Source organism: Chroicocephalus ridibundus, chromosome 8, assembly GCF_963924245.1.
Source record: "Chroicocephalus ridibundus chromosome 8, bChrRid1.1, whole genome shotgun sequence".
Lineage (NCBI taxonomy): Eukaryota > Metazoa > Chordata > Aves > Charadriiformes > Laridae > Chroicocephalus > Chroicocephalus ridibundus.
The window spans coordinates 34,391,347-34,410,681 of NC_086291.1; the positions used below are offsets into that span (position 1 = coordinate 34,391,347).

The 19,335-nt window shown below is 36.9% G+C and overlaps 1 protein-coding gene across 7 annotated transcripts in view; it reads right to left on the reverse strand.

Annotated features, from left to right (window-relative positions):
* Nucleotides 1-19,335, reverse strand: part of RALGPS2 (Ral GEF with PH domain and SH3 binding motif 2) — a 156,992-nt gene that overhangs the window by 67,877 nt on the left and 69,780 nt on the right. For all 7 annotated transcript variants that reach the window (XM_063342813.1, XM_063342815.1, XM_063342814.1 and 4 more), the window contains 4 exons: nucleotides 17,130-17,213; nucleotides 8,953-9,042; nucleotides 5,901-5,993; nucleotides 1,410-1,536 (listed from right to left, as the gene is read on the reverse strand). In XM_063342813.1, coding sequence (XP_063198883.1) covers nucleotides 1,410-1,536; nucleotides 5,901-5,993; nucleotides 8,953-9,042; nucleotides 17,130-17,213 — 394 coding nt within the window. The remainder of the gene's footprint in view (nucleotides 1-1,409; nucleotides 1,537-5,900; nucleotides 5,994-8,952; nucleotides 9,043-17,129; nucleotides 17,214-19,335) is intronic.

The window sequence follows — 19,335 nt, forward strand, 5'->3', positions numbered from 1 at the left end:
GGAAAGCTACAAAGTGACATGTTTAATCACATTTACATTACGCTTGTCTGCTTCTTCGCCCTTTTAATTCAGGCCTACTTTTAATAGCTCGTTTGCAGGTAGGTAGGGGAGCATGTGAGAGTATGCCACACCAGGAATTTTCACACCTGCTCTTCAGATAAAATAGGCTCATGCTGATTCTTCCATTCTAGGCACAAACATCTGAATACTTGAAGACACAGGAAATTAACAGCTGTTAAAATCACATTGAAGCAATGGACATTTCTGGGACAAATGTAATAGGGAAGTAAAAAATGAAGACAGAACAAAGAACTCTATAGGACTACTTGTCATTATAACGATTATTAGCTCTCCACAGTAAAGCATTTTTTTTTCTATTTAAACATAAAGCAAGTAAAATTCACCCAATTTCACAAAACTTGAATATATGCATTTTAGAGGCATGATTCTAGATTCTGAAGTGATCACTGATGATATTGCTGTTCATATCAAGAAAGATCATATAAAGACAACTGTCAAGTTATTAATTTTGAAAAAGTTAACAGCCCAGCTGAGTAAAGGAAACAAAATTTCAGGAACAAAGATATTTCATTTTAATAAGCCCTAGTGACCATAGGAGGACATCTTGACTTTAGGTGTAAGAGCAACTTCTATCAGCAAATATATTGACTATTATTCCCAGAAATGGAAAATCTGGGTAAACATTTCCTTTATTTGCGTGACTACTGACATCTTATGATATCAAAGAAAAGCTACATAAAAAAAGCACACTGAGCACTTTAAACAAACTAAACTGAGACACATTAAGTAATACTAGATTAGCCTGGCACCAAAGCCAATACATATTAAACACATTTGTCTAGTTTTCAGATACACAGGAATATAATTTACTTATAATTATTCCATAAAGCTAAGTCAGTTTTAAGAACCCAGTTTCTCGTGTCACGTTAGTATAAATAAATGCATCAGTATCTCCAGATTTTACCATTCTCCAAACCCTAAGATCTACACTTAATTATCTCAGAGATTGTGATTTATAGCTTCTCATAAATTAAAAGCCATCATTACTGTAACAGTCAAATATTTAGCTCTAAGAGTGCTAGCAGGCATAACAGTTAAAGTATTTCTCCAGGATATCCACACAACATATGGGAAAATAATTTCCTAGAAAACTGAAACTCTGTGTAAAACCTGAAGTGTTTGTGATGTTTAATAGATATTTTATTTCTGAAGCTAGTGATGTTACTTTTTGCCAGTTACAGAGTATCCAGAATCAACTAATGGTTATAGATTCTTTACTGAAGTATTGAAATAGTTTCATGAATGCTTAAAAGATGATGTTAATTTGTGTAATCACTGGAGAAGCACGTTTGTCATTAGTGTTTCCCACTAGAAATACTTCAACTTACCTAAATAGGGAATACAAGGAGTCATCTTCAAGCTGCTGATATAATCTCGAAGTCTTTTGTAATTGTCTTCTTTACTCATAACATACTCCAGCTTTTCAAAGGTGGCTTTATCCTTTCGACTCAGTAACTAGGAGGAAAACCAAAAAAAGGCAAAACCAGATGAGCTTAAGTTTGATCGTTATGATTTCTCTTTTACCCTTATAATCACAGATTTCCACTCCAACTTGTTGTTACTGGTTTGTTTCTTTAAATACAAGTGCTTCAAAATTACAGCATTTACTCCCCCCCACACCTCCCCCAAAAAAGTCCCTCCCTTGGACAGAATTAATAGCACCTGGGATCTCTTTGTAAGATTGGAAAACTAAGTTATTTTGAAAACATCTAGCTGAACTACTGCTGCAAAGCCACATTAAAGGCTTCATTTCAATTCAAAGCCAGAACTTAAAGAACAGTAAAAGATGTTCCCACTTAACATTTTGTCAGAAGATTCAGTGTTCTAGTTCCAATTACAATTTTTCCCCTATAAGATACTTAGTAGTGCAAAAATTACAAGGGTCAGATTGCTAAATTTTTATGCATATTCCCTTTTCTCTTTCAGTGAAGATAAACCTATGTGAACATGATAGAAGTGTCCCTTCTGTAAAGCTGTAAATTCAGTATTGAAATAACTGGTCTTTTTACTTACATTTCCTATATGCACCAGTACAGGTTGGGTGCTGACCTGCTGGAGAGCAGCTCTGTGGAAAGAGACCTGGGAGTCCTGGTGGACAACAGGATGACCATGAGTCAGCAATGTGCCCTTGTGGCCAAGAAGGCCAATGGCATCCTGGGGTGCATCAAGAGGAGCGTGGCCAGCAGGTCAAGGGAGGTCATCCTCCCCCTCTACTCTGCCTTGGTGAGACCGCACCTGGAGTACTGTGTCCAGTTCTGGGCTCCCCGGTTCAAGAGGGACAGGGAACTGCTGGAAAGGGTGCAGCGGAGGGCTACGAGGATGATTAGGGGACTGGAACACCTCTCTTATGAGGAAAGGCTGAGGGATTTGGGTCTCTTCAGTCTGGAGAAAAGACGTCTGAGGGGTGACCTTATCAACGCTTATAAATACTTAAAGGGTGGGTGTCAGGACGATGGGGCGAGGCTCTTTTCAGTGGTGCCCGGGGACAGGACAAGAGGCAATGGGCACAAACTGGAACATAGGAAGTTCCACCTAAACATGAGGAGGAACTTCTTTACCCTGAGGGTGGCAGAGCACTGGAACAGGCTGCCCAGAGAGGTGGTGGAGTCTCCAACTCTGGAGACATTCAAAACCCACCTGGACGTGTTCCTGTGTAACCTGCTTTAGGTGACCCTGCTCTGGCAGGGGGGTTGGACTAGATGATCTCCAGAGGTCCCTTCCAACCCTATGATTCTATGATTCTATGATATCCTAGTCTTCATTTGGATAGCTAACGCATCACCAAACTAAACACTGGCTTTCAGAAGAAAGTCACTTTTTAAAAGTTAATTGCTTCCCAAGACATACTGATCTCTGACATTCCAGCAATTAATTTTCATCTTTAGCTTTGGTTCCAATATTCAGATGAAAAGCATCTATTTCATGTTCATTCAAACTGCAGGCATCTGCCAATTCCAGGACAAAGAAACATTAGACAGGCATTACTTCCTTCCAGCCATCAGAAGATGACAAACATTTTGAAGTTTATCTTCTTAAAGATGGTTCCAGTTTCATCAGCCTAGATTAGCTTGCCTTTAATAATATTCTAAAATATTTTGCCTCCGTTTGGTGTCTGGAAGGCTTTTTATACTTTTGCAGACTGGAAGTTAAGACAAGACTAGCAGGCATAGTAACAGCCTAATGAATTTACTTGAAATTAATTGTGTTTCCCTCAAAACATGCTGATTTGCACACTCTTCTTCAAGACTGATATATCATTTCAGGCTTTTCAAATAATCTCGAATGAAGTTGGTCCTGTATGACTTTCCTTTGTCTCATCATGTCCCCACTTCCTGCATTCATGTAGAAAAGTACAGAGAAGCTGACAATATTAAGTGTTTCTGTAAGGGCAAGTAAGGACACAGCTGTTATTTCTTCAGTTTTGGAGCTGCTGATTTTTCTAGATCACTTTTTTTTCCCCCTCTGCCTCTTAGGCTCAAAGGATGCAAAGAACAGTAAAGAGATGTATATATGCGGAGACAACAAAAGTTAAGGATGATAGTTTACAGTAGCAGAGAAGGATTCGGAGCCTTCCAGACTGCTCTTTGCTTTCTAATTACAGTGTGCCACTACTGAAGACAACCTTTTTGAAATACAAGAAAGGAGAGCTGAGGTGTCAGGGCGCTGGCAGAGTGGGGCAGGATTCACTCACCCAACTTCAGATGTCTAATGAGTATTTGCTTACATTGCCCAAGTCCTAGCTGGTCATCCAGAATTCCTTTACATTAAATGGAGAGAAGTAGAGCATTCTACTCTAAGTAGTTTCTTAAAAAGGTTCATGTTTCTTTTAAAGTTTTGAACAAGGCAAATTGCACATCAGAAGCATTTATTATTCTCCAGAGTTCACAGGGTGTGCAAGCAATGGGTGAGAGAAATTTCAGACATATTCAGACATACCGTCAGAAGACATGAATTTCGTCTTTTTTTAGGAACATTAGATTACCAAGCAAATATTCAATGGCCCCTTTCAACTCTAGATTCCATCCATATAAGGTGACTTTTTTATTTTAGGGAGTGAATATACTTGTGGCTATTTTCCTGACTTAGTTCATAGCAACCCACAATCAAATAATCTCAGAAATGAAGAAATCCTTCCTTAATGAAGGTTTTGGCAGGTTACTGTTTAACATACTCAAATGACTTGGTGACTCAAATAATGGCTTGGTGGGCCTTTTCACGTGTCTTTTGTTGGTTTTAATACACAGAAAGCCAAAGGCTTAGAATTCCTTTGAGAATTGATAAACTGAACTTCCAAGAAGACAGACATCTAAATCAGCTTGCAGTGCACACTGCTAGGAGCCATCTGGCAGCGTGAATTTGCAAAGGCTTCTACAAGATGATAGCATAGACTCACTTGGGATTCTATGAGGAATTAAACACCTGCAGAAATGTGTGAGAATTTACCTGGCATTTCAGAGGCTAGAAGAGGGGCAAACTTTAAAAACTGATACATACGCCAACAGCACACAAATAATCTTCATAAGTACAAACCAGGACCTCTGGTTGACCAAGCAGGAAAACAAACTGGGGACTCCCAGTTCTGAATGGCATAATTATGCTAGTAACTAATATGGTTATATTAATATATGGTTATAGTTGACATTTGTTTTGAGTCATGCACAACAAAAAAAAAAGAAAAAAACAATTTGGCATCACAACTATGTGAAACTGTGGAGGCATCAATTCATTGACACGACAAAACCAGAAAACCTGAATTCTCCTCAAGATCATTTTGAAGTGTTAAATTCCTTAAGATTTCCTTAGAGAGATTTTTGGTATTTTGAAACAATATCTTATCTAATTGTGCATTTGCAAAGTGACCCCAGAATTCTAGATGAGTACCTTGACAGGAGTGAATTGTATTCAATTTTGGTAACATTTATCAACTGAACAACATTATCATTCAGCTATTAGACACAGAAACACTTTTTGTAACATGCGAGGATGTGTTGACACATCTTCAGTGAGAGCTTTTAGCTCTTTAACAATTTATATGGGTTCCTCGCACAGGAGTATTTCAGTCACCTGATTATTTCTATTGCACTTGAAAGTGTCACAGTTCATCTGTTTATACAGCTGGATAACTACACAACGGATGGCTGAATCAAGCACAGTGTTTTCTTAGCTCCGAGGTATCAATGAGCAAGTCATTCCTAATGTTCTTTTGACCAAGGATACAACTACACAAAAAACAATATTAATTCCAGTCAAAAAATAAATGTCAAAAAAATGTTTCCAAAGAACACCATTCCTTCACAACTGTACAAAAGCAGACCTACGAATATACTGTGTAATGCAGTTGTTATAACTATGAAAATAATTCTGAAGACTCTGAGGAAAATTGCTAGATTTAGTTATCAGAGAAACTACAAATCTCTTTACAGAAACTGAATCAAGAGTTTCTGGACGTCTGCTCTCCATGGTGCAAAAAAAAAAATTCCAACAGTATAAAGCCCTGAATGACTGAAGTACAACCCCCCTTTGGCATTCATAATTTTCCAGCAACTAAATACAAAGTAGCTCCCAGCCAAATTAGAAGCCTCCGTGTTTAGAAGAATCTGCAGGGAACTATTTTTCAAAGGAAAATATTTCTATGCCAGAATGGAAAAAAAAAATTCAACAGGAAACCATAGACTTAAGAGCCACTGGAAGCATTAAATACACAGTACAAGAAGATTAAAAGTATCTGTAATAATTACTGCATCCTTGAAAACAAGCTACAGAATGTTGTAATTTCCTAAGAATAAATTAAACCCCCTGTTCTACTGCTGCTCACTTACCGCCCACGTTTTAGTCAGCCTGAAGATTGGAGCGCTCTGTAGGCCTGACACAACTGCCATAAGAGCATGCAGATTATTCAGCTCATACAGTTTCTGAGGAAAAAAATACATACTATAACAATAAACAACATTCCAAGCACTGTCAATAATGAATACAGAATAAATAATCTAAAAATTAAAGAAATCTTGCATGTTCTAGAATGAAGAGTTAGTTACAGTGAACTGCTGTACACCTGATGCCACTTTTATGGCACGTCCTAATTTTCATTACTACATCTATTCATTATTGAATTAGGTTATACTGGCTGTTTCATAGTCCACAGAGAACTCTTAAAAAAAAAATCTATATAGGCTTATATCTTGGGACATATATCAGAAGTGCCGTAAGTCTTCTGACATTCAAACCCGAAAAATTGCTTTCATAGCATTCAACAGAATTTTAAAACTTCACATGCCAAAAAGGACAACCCAGTTGTGAATGATGTAATCACAGCAGTACTTAATACTGTAAATGCATTTGGCACCGCAGGTTTATGTAGCCACCAAGGCTGCATCAAAGCACCCCAAAAATATTGTTGCAGGATGAAATCAAGCAGGTAAATTTCAAAAACCACATACCTGGAGTACTTCTCTCACTGAAAGACCATTTTTGGGATATGACAACTAAAACTAACTAGTGGAAAGGAACACCAAAATCAAAATTGAACACAGAAAAGATCAGTGGAAAAAAAATTTCTTTAAACCTCTCTACAAAACACTGTGCTTAAGCACATTTTCTTACATATTTCGAATCTCCCTCCTCTCCTTTTTTTTTTTTTCTTTCCCTCTGTCTCCAAAACCATCAATCTGCCTTGGCCAATTCACTACTGGTACTACCGTAACAAAAGCTTAAAAATGGTCCAGAAGAAAATGCTGTTCCATCAGCTCTTCTGCAATATTGATTATCCCGATAGCTATGAGCACTGAGAGATCTGAACTACATTCAGGGACTTTTGGTGGAGCACACACAAACTGAAGTTTTATGCCTAACAAGAAGACTTTGATAAAGAGAAATGGATACTCAATCACTGCATTGCAAATCCTGTTTAATCCATTTGGAAGATTCCAGCTAGAAACAATACAATAATATGAGGAACCCTTGCTATTCAAGAAATGGTGAAAGCCTTTTTTCCTCCTTGAAACTCAGGTTACCCAAGTTTTCTTTATTGGGAGACCTTTCATAAGATAACAGGACAAAAAAGCTAGACTAACTTGATTCAGAATAAATGCTGAATATCAGAGGAAGCAATACTGCAAGGATAGTTTTCTGGCTAATTGTTTTGGAGCAGGGCAAATGATTCTCTCTCCACTTAACACACTGGCGGAAAACTTAACAGCCTTTTACAGAATGAAGTCCTCATTGGTATTACTCAAAATGCCACATTTAATGCTTACGGTCAGGTCATCCTAGTAGCAATTTCAGTCTGGGTGCCCAGAATGCTATGATTCCAATATCTACTGATGAACAAGAGTCTGTCTGCCTCTACTGAAGAAGTGTTTCCCAACCCTAATCCTCTTTTGGGAGGATTCTTTAGTAACCATGTGTAAAGGGCAATCAATATTTTGGGGGGTGGACATTTGTCATATACCATAGTCCTGCTGTTCTTCCAAATAGTACTGCTGGTGTTTGTCCCTCCACTTACGCTATAACCCTTCTCCCCCCGTCCCCGAAGGTAATGAAGTTCACTACACCAAAGGACAGTGTAGCTGATTAAAAATGAAAAAAGGACTTCCGTAGCTGCTGCCAGGATTGAAACAGAAGTCTTATAACCAATCGGGATAGTCTGGGAACTTCAGGGGAATGCAACAATAAATCCAATTAGTTGATGCATAAAGCAACATAGTATGAGATACCATTAAAGAACTGCTAGCTATACAATTGACAGATAGTTGACAGCACAAAGAATTCACTGTAGAGTAGATTTACAGCTTCCCTGAAGAAAAGTTAATTAGTGTGACCTCTGGAACCAAGCTGCTTTGGTAATAGCTTTGGTGTAAATATAAAATCCTTCAAATGGCACTAACTGCAGTAACTTCATGGCTATATGCAAGCAAAGCCAAGATAATAGATACAGTAATGAAATGAAAAGATATAAAAACTGCCCCATATATAGTTTCTTGGGTTTTGTAACTGTGATTTTTACAACTCATAGGTAAGTAAAGTTCAACTAACTAATTGCTAGTCAAATCCCATAGAAGTAAAATATTACTACTTTAAAAAAATGTGCATACCAAGACAAAGAATGCATTTGCAAAATGAATACCAAGGTAATTCACAAAAATTTTTACATTTTTTTTTGCAGGTCACCTGAGGTGGTCACAGAAGTTAGCTGTCCTAACAGGCAGCCACAATCTGACAGCAAAAATGTGAAACACACCCCTCTCTTCAGCCTACAATGAAGAAGTTTCATTCTGTTTGAAGGGCCAGGACTCCACTTCATCTATATGTAAGTCAAGATTTGCTGACCCTTTTCTTATGAACGTCAGTCCTAAAGGTTTTCAGGAAGATATCACAGGATGAGAGCTCTAAAATGTTTTCCGAGTTCAGGTATATTTTTGTAACAATATTAGGTTGATATTATTCATGCCACAACCGAAACAAGAGATAACAGATCCTTTCCTTCCAATATTAAAAACAAACTACTCCTGTTCCCACCGATGCTGTTTGAACTGATTCTACGCACAGCATTTTGGTTTTTAGAAAACACATCCAGTAAATTATATTATCTGATAAACAATATTTGAAATAAGGCATCTTTGCATTACCTTAGTTAAGCTATTTATTTTTTTTTTTGTAAACAAAGACTTCCATTTCAGAACTTTGGTCTGTCACTATTTCTGACAACTTTGTTACATGCAGAAGTTAAACAGCTATTCAAGTAAACAAATACAACCACAGCTAAATCAGGTATCAGACAAATATTTACCCATGTGTATTTTTGAACTGACCGACTTAAATTAAGAACTTTCATCACGGTGAATCCCACACACACCCACCAGTCCAAATTCTTACCTTTGCAGTTTTAATATAGTGGCTCAAAACCTCAGCTCTTATTTTTAAGGTTTGTGCATGTAGAATCTCTCTAACAACCCAGAAGCTTACCTAGAAAGAAGAAAATTTGCTTTTTTAAAATATAGAGTTTCAACATTACACTTTTAATATTTTTATTTCAGAAGTAAAACATTAGAAGTCTCACAAGCATTCAACTTCCATCTATAAAGTTGAATACATACTAGAAGATGCAAATGCTTATACTGTAAAATCCCAACCAATATATCCCAGATACTAACAAAAAACCTTCTTCAAAGCGTTTTGCTCTGTTTTTCTGCTTGTTCTTATCCAAGATACCTTCTACCATTACATGGTCAAGCAGTTGCTTAAATCAAATTAGTGAATCTAACATATTTAGAATTGAATCTTTTATCTTTCATAACTGGTAGCCAAGCACTCGCTGTTTTGTTGGAAAATGCATGTTATGGTGCCTGCTTTTCTCAGTAAGTGTGTGGGCGGCTAGAACTGTCTTTGTAAAATCTGTCACATCAGTGAGTTGCGTACAAAGACATTGGGATCTGCTTTTCTAATGAGCAAAACCATTCTGCTGCCAGTACATCTCAAAAAAAAACACTCAGCAGCAGCAGTTATGTACAGTCTATGCAGACTGACTTGTTTTCAGGCTAAGTTTGAAGATGAGATCTCACAGACACAAAGCAAATGACAACACTCTCAAACTTCAAATGATATTCTCCCAAGCAAATAAAATAATGTAGAAATTGTTAAGAGTCTACAAAATGAAGGAATACAAAAACTAAAATTGAGTTATAGCCTTTGATTTTGCTTTTCCACAGCTTCAAAGCTGCACTAGCCAACTCTCCAGTGAGCTGAACAGCTTCAACAGTTCACTGACATTTCCAAATTCCCAACACCTCTGAATAAAAATAATCATCAGACCAACATCACCTGAACGAAATTGGAACATAAGGTAGGAAGCCTTTGCTATAACCTAGAGTTTATAGTTTGTACTCTTATTGCTGGCTATGCCAATTACCTGCTAATACACAGCATGCTACCATACTCAGCTGTTAAGTTTTATAGGACTAATTTCACTGTCGTATAAAAATCGCTGTTATATTCAGTATGCTTTAATTTTTAAGTGATGGTAAACTACCTCTTGCAAACTAACATTGCATATATATTCACCTTCCTGCCCAAGTTTTCAATTAAAAAATGAAATATCCTGTTTATCCAGTTTCACGTTGTACAGTATGACAGCTCTTTATGCAGAATAGCAGGGGAAGAGCCTCACCTCCAAAATTATTACATTTTCAGTGAAGTTACAATGATCTGATGAGAACTGGGATGTCAAAACACAACAGTTCTTTGGAACCGGAAAGTGGAAGAATTACAAAAAAAAAAAACCACCAAAAAACCCACAAACATCTTGCATAACCACTGCTTTCCCTTGGTCTGTTTGTGTAAGGCTGTATTAGCCAGGAAAGAATTAGCCACGGAGCTCAGTTTTCTTTTTCCTTTCTTTTCTTTTTTTTTTTTTTAAACAAAGTATCTCCAGACAAACTGTGTTACCCTGACAAATATAAAAAATGATTCTGTGCAAACAGCATTATTATAAAATACATAAGTACTGAATACATAAATACTAAAATTTTTGACAGTACTTCGAAATATTGTCAAAAAAAGTTAAACCTCAGTTTCAACGTTCTGCTGTAGTTACGCAGCTTGAGAAAACCAACTTTTCCCTTGACTGACGAATGAGTTTCTAAGGAGATTCTTTCCCTTTCAAGATCAAGGGAATTTAAACTTTTAACATAGGTTTTCATATCATAAAGAATCAGGTAGAGACAAGACCATATTGCTATCCCTTAAAATCCCATATCTCATCAGCCTCAAGTTAACAGAGGGTTGATGTAATAGGAAACCACTTGCGGTAGGCCAGACTATGAAACACTTGCTCAAAATCCAGAGCGATGCTCAATCATTTTCATAAGGATGAAAAAACAACCAATTTACTAGGTTGGCCCTGACTTCTATAGAAGCTCATTAGTATCACAGTGACATAAGCACTGTGCCGCACAAGCGCTCCTGTTTACTCAAGGAAGCCTGGTTTCCATCCCAGTCCCAGCCAGCCCAGTCTCAACACTTCCAAGCTCTTGCAGGAAAAAGAAACCAGAACAAAATGCAAAAGCTTCTTCGAAGCTTAGAGCCATCCAGTCCCTTCAGTGACAGAGTAAGCAGGAGATAAAGAATTAAATACGCTTAACCTTTCTTTTCCACTCCAACCACCTCCACTCCTTTTTGATGTGTTTTTACTGGCATTGGTATTGGGTTTCGGCTGGTCTTGTCTACTCACTGGTATCTTTAGACAGCACCATAATCTAACATATTCCAAATATTGAACAATAAACAATTTAAATAAACCTTTTTGTTTCAATAGGCCACTTTATTTTATCCAGGTTTGTTCTTCACATAGATCATATATATTTGTTCCATACATATTTTATGGTTCTTTTGCTTCAAGTCCTCTCTCACTGTGTTTAAATGCTATTATTTCTCACACTGTCCCACCAATACCAACCAGTTAGATGAATCACAGCCTTTGGGCATCAATGCCTTTGATACCAGTTCAAGACACCATTTAACCCTTGACATATATTTGCGTATTTATATTCTTCCCTATTAAGGTCAACCTAGAAAACCATGCCTAACTTTTGAACATATCTTTTCTTAAATCACAGCTTAATTTCTTAATCTGAAATAGTAATTTTGTTATACTGGTGCTTTTAAGTCCATAGTTGTTGGTTACAAAATTAATTGTGCTTTCTGTGCTAATTATTAGATAGGTAAATTTGAAGCTCTCTCTTTAATAAGAGTTTCTGGATCATTCTTCCAAATATCTGTTAAAAACATTCTGATATGCTACATAAAAAGCATGTAATGTTAAAGAGACAGTACTGACCTGGCATCATTGCAGCGAAAGCAGAACCCCTGTCTTTTTTGTTTTGTTTCCAAAGGAAGCACAATAACCTCTTCCCCATCCCATTTTTCAGTTTCTGATAACCCTAGCAAAATTTCACTATCACACTTCACTGCAACTCAGCAACACTACAATATTCAAGACAAACTCCTTCTCCTACATAACGTTTGCATTTGGTTAAAAAACAACACACACATAACACCAGTTTCACAGAGGTAGTAAAACAAAACTTGCCTTTTTCAAGTGGGATCTTTTGCTTTCAAATTGTTCCAATGTATTCAATCAAGTTGACAAGTTTCTCTAATACTTTAAGCTCTGTGGCAGAACAGTTCCACTCCCATTTAAATAAAAACCTCAAGAAAGAGGTTTTTAATAATGATAATCTAGTAACCAGCAGAGCAAGTTACCTTTACTTGAACTAAGAAATGTTTTCATGTGAATTCCTAACAACCATCTTAAAAAAAATACAATCCTCTTGTCTGTTTGAAATTTATGATAGACACTTATTTTCAAAAGGTAGAGAACAATGGTTTAATAAGGAAGCAAAACTGACAGTTTTGCACTCTGTCAGATTTACCAGTTACAACAGTAGTATGCAAGTATACAACTAAATTTCAGAAGAAAGCTGAAAAAGGCAGAGATCAGAGTTTTAAAAACGTAAAGAAATTACATACTTAAAAACAATACTTAATAGCAGATGTGTAGATCTATAGAGTACCCTGTAGCAATGTATTCTTCAAGAATAAACAAACCCTGGCATGGAATGATTCAATTGATTTCTCTTCCCTGAACTCGATCTGTTTTTACAGGCATCACATATAATTATCACATAACTAATGCTGGAAATACACTACTTTGTTCTCAGTGGACTGCAATCAACTGCACATAATCATTGCTGTTTCCAAAATGCTATCAGCAGATCAATTTGCTGTGAAGCAGCTGTTAGTGATTTAATATTCTCTTTACTTACAAAGTGAGAGCTGGTCATGGTTTTCTTTTGGCAAGTTGGCGGAAAAAGGAAAGACAGACGCGTAATGCATAATTTAAACCCAGTGAAATTTCAAAGATTAACAAAAATTTGATGAAATGTATTCATGCCCATTAAAGCCAAAAGTCGCAATGATTTTCCTGATTACTTATTTTAGGTCTAAGCATTAGAAACCCCCAGGTAAGTGGGGCAGGTGCCCAACAGGAACCCTCTGCTGAGCACCTGGGGCAGAACTGAGCACAAAGGCAAATTAGAAAAGGAAGATGAAAATTGCTTACTCCACCATGCCTTCTTAGTCCTAGCTGCCACTGCCTATCCCATAGGAATTCTTGGGTTTCACTGGTCCTGAAAGGATGGTGAATCTAAATATGCCATTACTATTGGAATTAAAGAGTCCTCCACAATGACGCATTTGGAGCTGTGGGCCCACACCACATCAGAAATAACCCGCAGTACTGTCTCAGTAAGTCAAAAGTTGAGGAACCTGCAACTGAAACAACACTTGCCCTGTTTCCCTCCCCTCTCCAGTCCCTCTATACTTCGAAGGTAAGACTGATGACTTTCCTTGTTGCCAGAATAAAGGCTGATGCAAACTTCTTAGAAGAGCTTCTTACAAATGGTATGTCCCTCAGCCACATGCAGCAGTTTTCCAGCATCTGAGCAGTCATTAAATAGCTGGACTTGTTTCCTCTTTATTACCTATTATTTGACTCTTCAAGGCAGAGTTTCTTCTACAGGCTATTACAACTCCTGTATCAATGTTTTTCAAATGACATCTTAGAGAGCAGAAACAAATGAGGAAAAAGAAAAAAGGAAACAGGAAAGACGACCTTGAAACACCTTCAAGTCTTTTGGTTTTAAATACAGTCCAAGAGACAGCCTAAGATTTAATGGTGAATTGCAATGGCTCCAACTACTTGCTGCCTGCCTGTTAAAAAAAGAGTTTTTTTCATTTCTTCAGAATTAATTGGTGGAATAGAGCCTCAAACCGGCCTGTCTTGTTTACACTGGTGACTCCACAAAACTCACTGACACAGCAAAGACATGCCCCAGATTTCACCACTGTTCTTGTTTTAGGGGTGTCCCAAGGACAATTCAGATTGCAGGCAATGTATTTCTTTTAGATATTAAAACCAGCAATAACAGGCATTTACGAAAGGGAAATCTTCTGCAGCAGCCAACACATCTGAAACCCAGTAGGGAAATGAAAGCCAGGGACAGGCTCTGTCAGATAGAAAGGTCTTCGCTAGGGCTTAAAGACAACAGAAATTGTACTTTTCAAGATACTAGGAAGGCTCTTAAGAAGTCATTATCAAAGATATTCTCAGTGAAGGAACCTGTCAACTGACAGAGGGGAACATCCAACTTTTATAGCTGCAGAAAAAGCACGCGACTGGAGTGAGGCTTAATTACAAACCTAAACCTTATGACAAGAAAATCCGCAGCTATATTTGTGTATGCACCACTATATGGAATATACAACGACATTCAAAGAGAACCATAGACTGGCTGTCATGGCATCAATCTTAAAGCTATTATATTCTGGTTTTATGTTTATTGGTCTTCTGGCATTCCCCAAAAATAAGCTACACAAAAAGAGAGTTTACAAATAAGTCTTTCTGACTGCATCATTTCTAGCAAGGCCTTCAGATGCAAAGCCAAAGGGAAGGGAGGGGGAAGAGAAACAGTACAAGAAATTCTGTAGACAACTGCTCAAAGCCAGTCAGAGAGCTGCGTTTTATTCAAGGTTCATCCTTTACCATACTGAAAAAACCTAAAACAGCAATGTAGGTCTTTTAGTCCATTGAACATACTGAACAAGCTCAAAGACACTACAGACCTCTGAGAGTCACCTAGTTTTATAGTTTCTTTCAGATTGCCCTATCTTTGAATCAAGAGTTCTTTGACACAAATGAAGCATTGTAGAAAGAGGAAATTAAGACAGATAAAATAGCCAGTAACGATCAACAACTATCTAACATCCGCTCCGGGGTAATGAAAATATGCAAGGCTCCCTTTAGCAGATAGCAATTCTTTCCAGGGAAAGAGGACTATCAACTATTATGAAGAAACATATTACTAAAAGGCAAGTATTTCCAGCATCTTATTCTCCTTATTGCCCATTTTGTGCATATAGCCAGTTTTGTGTGGATTTTTACAAAAACTAAGACTGAACACACACAAAAATATCACTCATCAATTAATAATCCAATGAACAGATTTGACAAGTGTTCCACGGAGTAAAATACAGAAACATTCTCTAAAAAACTTAAAAATTAAAATGATCACAAAACCAAAAAGTCATTAGGATAAATAAGAAGGGGAGACTTAAAATAGGATTACAATAATAAACTAATGTGATTTTGCTGGCATGATGGAATTCCTATACATTAATCTAAAAATCCTGTATTTAGAAGTTTTCTAAACACTATTTAACAATAGTTAGCATTTTAGCAACATTTAAGATCCTTAACAGCTACTTTTAAAGTGAGCTGTACAAGACAAACCTTCCCTCTGTCCTTAATGTATTTTACACTCTAAATATTTTTAAACAGTAGTTCTGTAATGACAAACTGTCAGTTTGCAGACAGTTGATTTGATTATTCCCATGATAAGGTTTCCCCTCCTTCTTGCTACTAAGCATATTTTACCAATTCTTTAATATGTCTGAAGACTTTCTGTTTGGTCAATTCCTGCAGTTCTTTAGTACATTATACAGTAACTGGTGAGAAACAAGATCTTTGATAAGGTACACTGCCTAACATGGCCCTTACGACAAAAACATTTCAGAATATTCAGCAAAACAAAACGTTTCTTTGAAGAGATAACTTACATGATTAAACAAGAGAGCAAATGTTGAGATCACTGGTATATCAGTAAGATTAGCATAAAAAGTATTAGTGTAAAAGTAGCCTCAGGCTGCATATGTAGTTAATAAAGGAGCAGCTTCAAAAGCTATATCAGGAAAATTTCTACTAAATGCAAAAGAAAAAACCCCACCCACCCAGAACCAACACACAAAACACACGAACCAAAAAAACCCAAATCAAAAACACCAACAAAAAACAAAATCCCAACCCCAAAATCCCCAGATTTCAATAGATGGTACGGTCACAAGGAGTCTGCGGTGTAACATTTTCTCTTCAGTCAAGAGGGGAATGAGGCAAGTGCCCAAAACCCATATCTAGGCAAGCATTTCAGTCATTAGAAGGTTAAGAAATATTGTTAAGTGTTGTCGATGAGAAGTAAGAGGATTTAGTCATATCCTGGATGTGAGTGATAACGGGAAGTGAGAAAGTACACAACAATTAATAGAAAAAAAAAACACCTGAAAAGGTTAGAGGTTTGGTCCGAGGTTTAGATGATTAACAAAGATGCCTGTAGATCTGAGGCTGGGCACAGAAGATAGGTTTGGAATAGAGGTTGTAAGTTAGAGACATAATTAAACAGTTACAAGAGGAGAGATGAGTGTCACAGAATTACTTCATCTGAAATACAAAATATGGCATTACGTAAAAAAAGCATTACAGTTTTGAGGCTTGGTTAGCTAAGTACATAGCTGGAGTCCTACAGCTTTAATTGTGGAGAAAGGTAAAATTCTGATCTTATTTTAAAAGTTGATATTACACAGAAAAATTTTTACGTAAGAGCCATAAATCACAAATACACCACCTGAAAAATTATGCCAAACAGAGAGTTAAAGAACAAGTTTTGTACAGTGTTTGGAATTTTAAAAGTTTGCCCAGAAACACCTTAGAAAGGTAACCATACCAACAAAAAGCTCCTATTTATAGGGTCAAGAACATCTATGAGAAGCAAGAGACACTCAACTAACACAGAAAGAAATGACATCTAATTACTACTCCAGAAATCCTGTATGGCAATAAGCCTTTAACCTGTAATGATGATTCGGTCTTTATGTAAAGGACAGCCAGCATTTATAGAGGGGGGAAAAAAAAAATACAGAAGTATCACTTAATATTTTCCTGTTTCATCAATAACTGCTATTTAAAACAAAAACACAGCTATTTCTTCAGTACTGTTTTGGTCTTTCTGTATATCCTGAAGACGAGGAACTCCTTACAGCAGATACTTTAAGTTTTCAAGTAATCGGCTGTGAGTAGGAATAAAAGTGATGTGCCAGAACACTTAATTCCCCAGACTTTTAAAACGTCTACGTGTAATGACACTGGAAAAAAAAAAATAACTCACGTGATTGAATCTTCTGGTGAAAGCAACAGCATTTGGTGCAGAACTGTATTTCTCTTTTTTATTCCAGCCACAGCTTGCCAGCTCCTGGGAGAACAAGGACGAAAATTCATTTTTTTAAACTAGTCCTTAACAAATGTCCAGAGCGCCAAGAGCATACAGAGAGACACATCTTACAAGTCTCAAAATAACTTAACATTGCAATACATTGAAGTAATAAGGACATGGTTATACTTTTTCTGATTTCTTGTGTAAACTGAGATTCCACAAGTGTTATTTCTTTTTTTTTAATTATTATTATTTACAATTAATCCTTTGTTGATTTGAGGACTTTTCTTTTTTAAATTCAGCTCTCACGAGAAACCAATGAAATAACTCAAGATCCATATTGTTACCATAGAAAATCCTGCTTTAAATGTGAATGTGAGATAGCATTGATGGCAGCATATTCTTTTGCTTTTAATTGCTTTCTGAAGATATTTAAAGTCTACTTTAACTCAATCTAGACACGTCTCATTATTTTAGCTTGACATGTTGCATTAAATAAGTACCAAAATTGTCATCTTTTGCAGCAACAATAAAAGAAACACTATTTCCAGTTTTCCTTTCCAAAGGAAACAATTTTAAGTTGAACAACACTCAATGCTTAAGCAAATAGTTTTGTGGAGTAGTTCCTGTACTTAAGTCCCCCTAAAAACCATAGGCCTCAACAATCTAAAAAATTACTTGTAAAGCCTGAAAAAGCATTACTTTATAACTACAAACTTGCAACGCCTCTTACTTGTCTGTAAAACTTAGTCAGCTGTCAGGCAACTACATGGTCTTCCTTGGTATTTGCTAACATTTAATTTCAACAAAGCAGTTTTGATTAAAATCATAAAAAACTAAGTGTACCAATGAGCTCTTCTATTTGTATACAACAGCAGACAGAATAGATGCAAATATATATATAGCACACAACCTATTCCACAGTTCTACTAATAATCAATACAGAGACAGCTTAATTATTGAAGTGGCATAAGAGCAAAGTACAGTCTTTCATTTTTATTTATTCATGCTTTCTTCCCACATTTTCCACTCCAAAGTGCTCTCAGTTCTATCACCACCTTGAAAACTACTTCCTGAAAGCAGTATCACATTATTCATCCAGCTACCATATAACATAGGTAAGATGATTCAACATGTAACCAATAATTGTGCCATTTAAGACGGTCATAGTTTAAAAGAATTTGGTATCTGGATATTCTAAGCTCTAAAGTTGTGTTTTGTTTTAGGGGGTTTTGGTTTGTGGGGTGTTTTTGTTTTTTTCTTTTAAAAAAATCAAGACTTTCTTGATGTTTTGGAACTTCTTGGTCTTTTCAACCAATGTCCCAAAACTACTAAAAGGTCCCATGCCAGTCAAGAGAGACCTCGAATTCTTCCACTTGAAGTTTGTGGTGTGATGGTATTGTTAGAGAAGACTCTGAGATGCTCCTTGTCCACAGGCACTGGGAAGGATGCAGTCTCTAGCATTTTTTGTGCCACCCTATTCTTCTAGCATCCCTTATTCTGTTTAGGGCCGTTCCTTCAAATTTCACTAGGAAGTTCTGCCACCAAAACCCATCCTGGCGAGTGGCAGCATGTTCACCACAGGAATGCACCTGCCCTTCTCCTTATATCTGCACTTCAATGACTATGCACAAGACAACCACAAAGCTCCTATTGCAAAGGAGAGTAGGCCATTGGAGAAGTAAGCCATCCAAGAGACTCTTGTTTACATTCTCCATCCCTTAGCATCTCCTAGTGCTGCACTTTCCACTGGAATAACAATCACAGCTCTGTACTTGGGAGAATACAAGGTGATTCATCCTTACTGGCATCTGATAATTACACTTCCTTAAGAGCAAGAAAGAAAAAAAATAATAAAAATCAGTTACCATCTCAGGTTTAGAGAAAGCATCGTAATTTCTTAATAATTCAGGGCATGTCCTTGTACTATTTCAATTCTCACCAGTGAGTGAAAAACCAATGATGATTCCGGGCAGAAGTTACCCATTGCCCTGGCACTTTACATCTAATGGCTTAAATAATGCAGACATCAGAAGCAGACCCAGCTTAGCTGGCACTGAGGTTTGTGGCACTGATATGATTAGCAACAGAAAGGCTAATTTTTAAGTACAAAACATTACCAAGAGTCCATAGGTAGTACATAAGTAACAGGATTAATGTT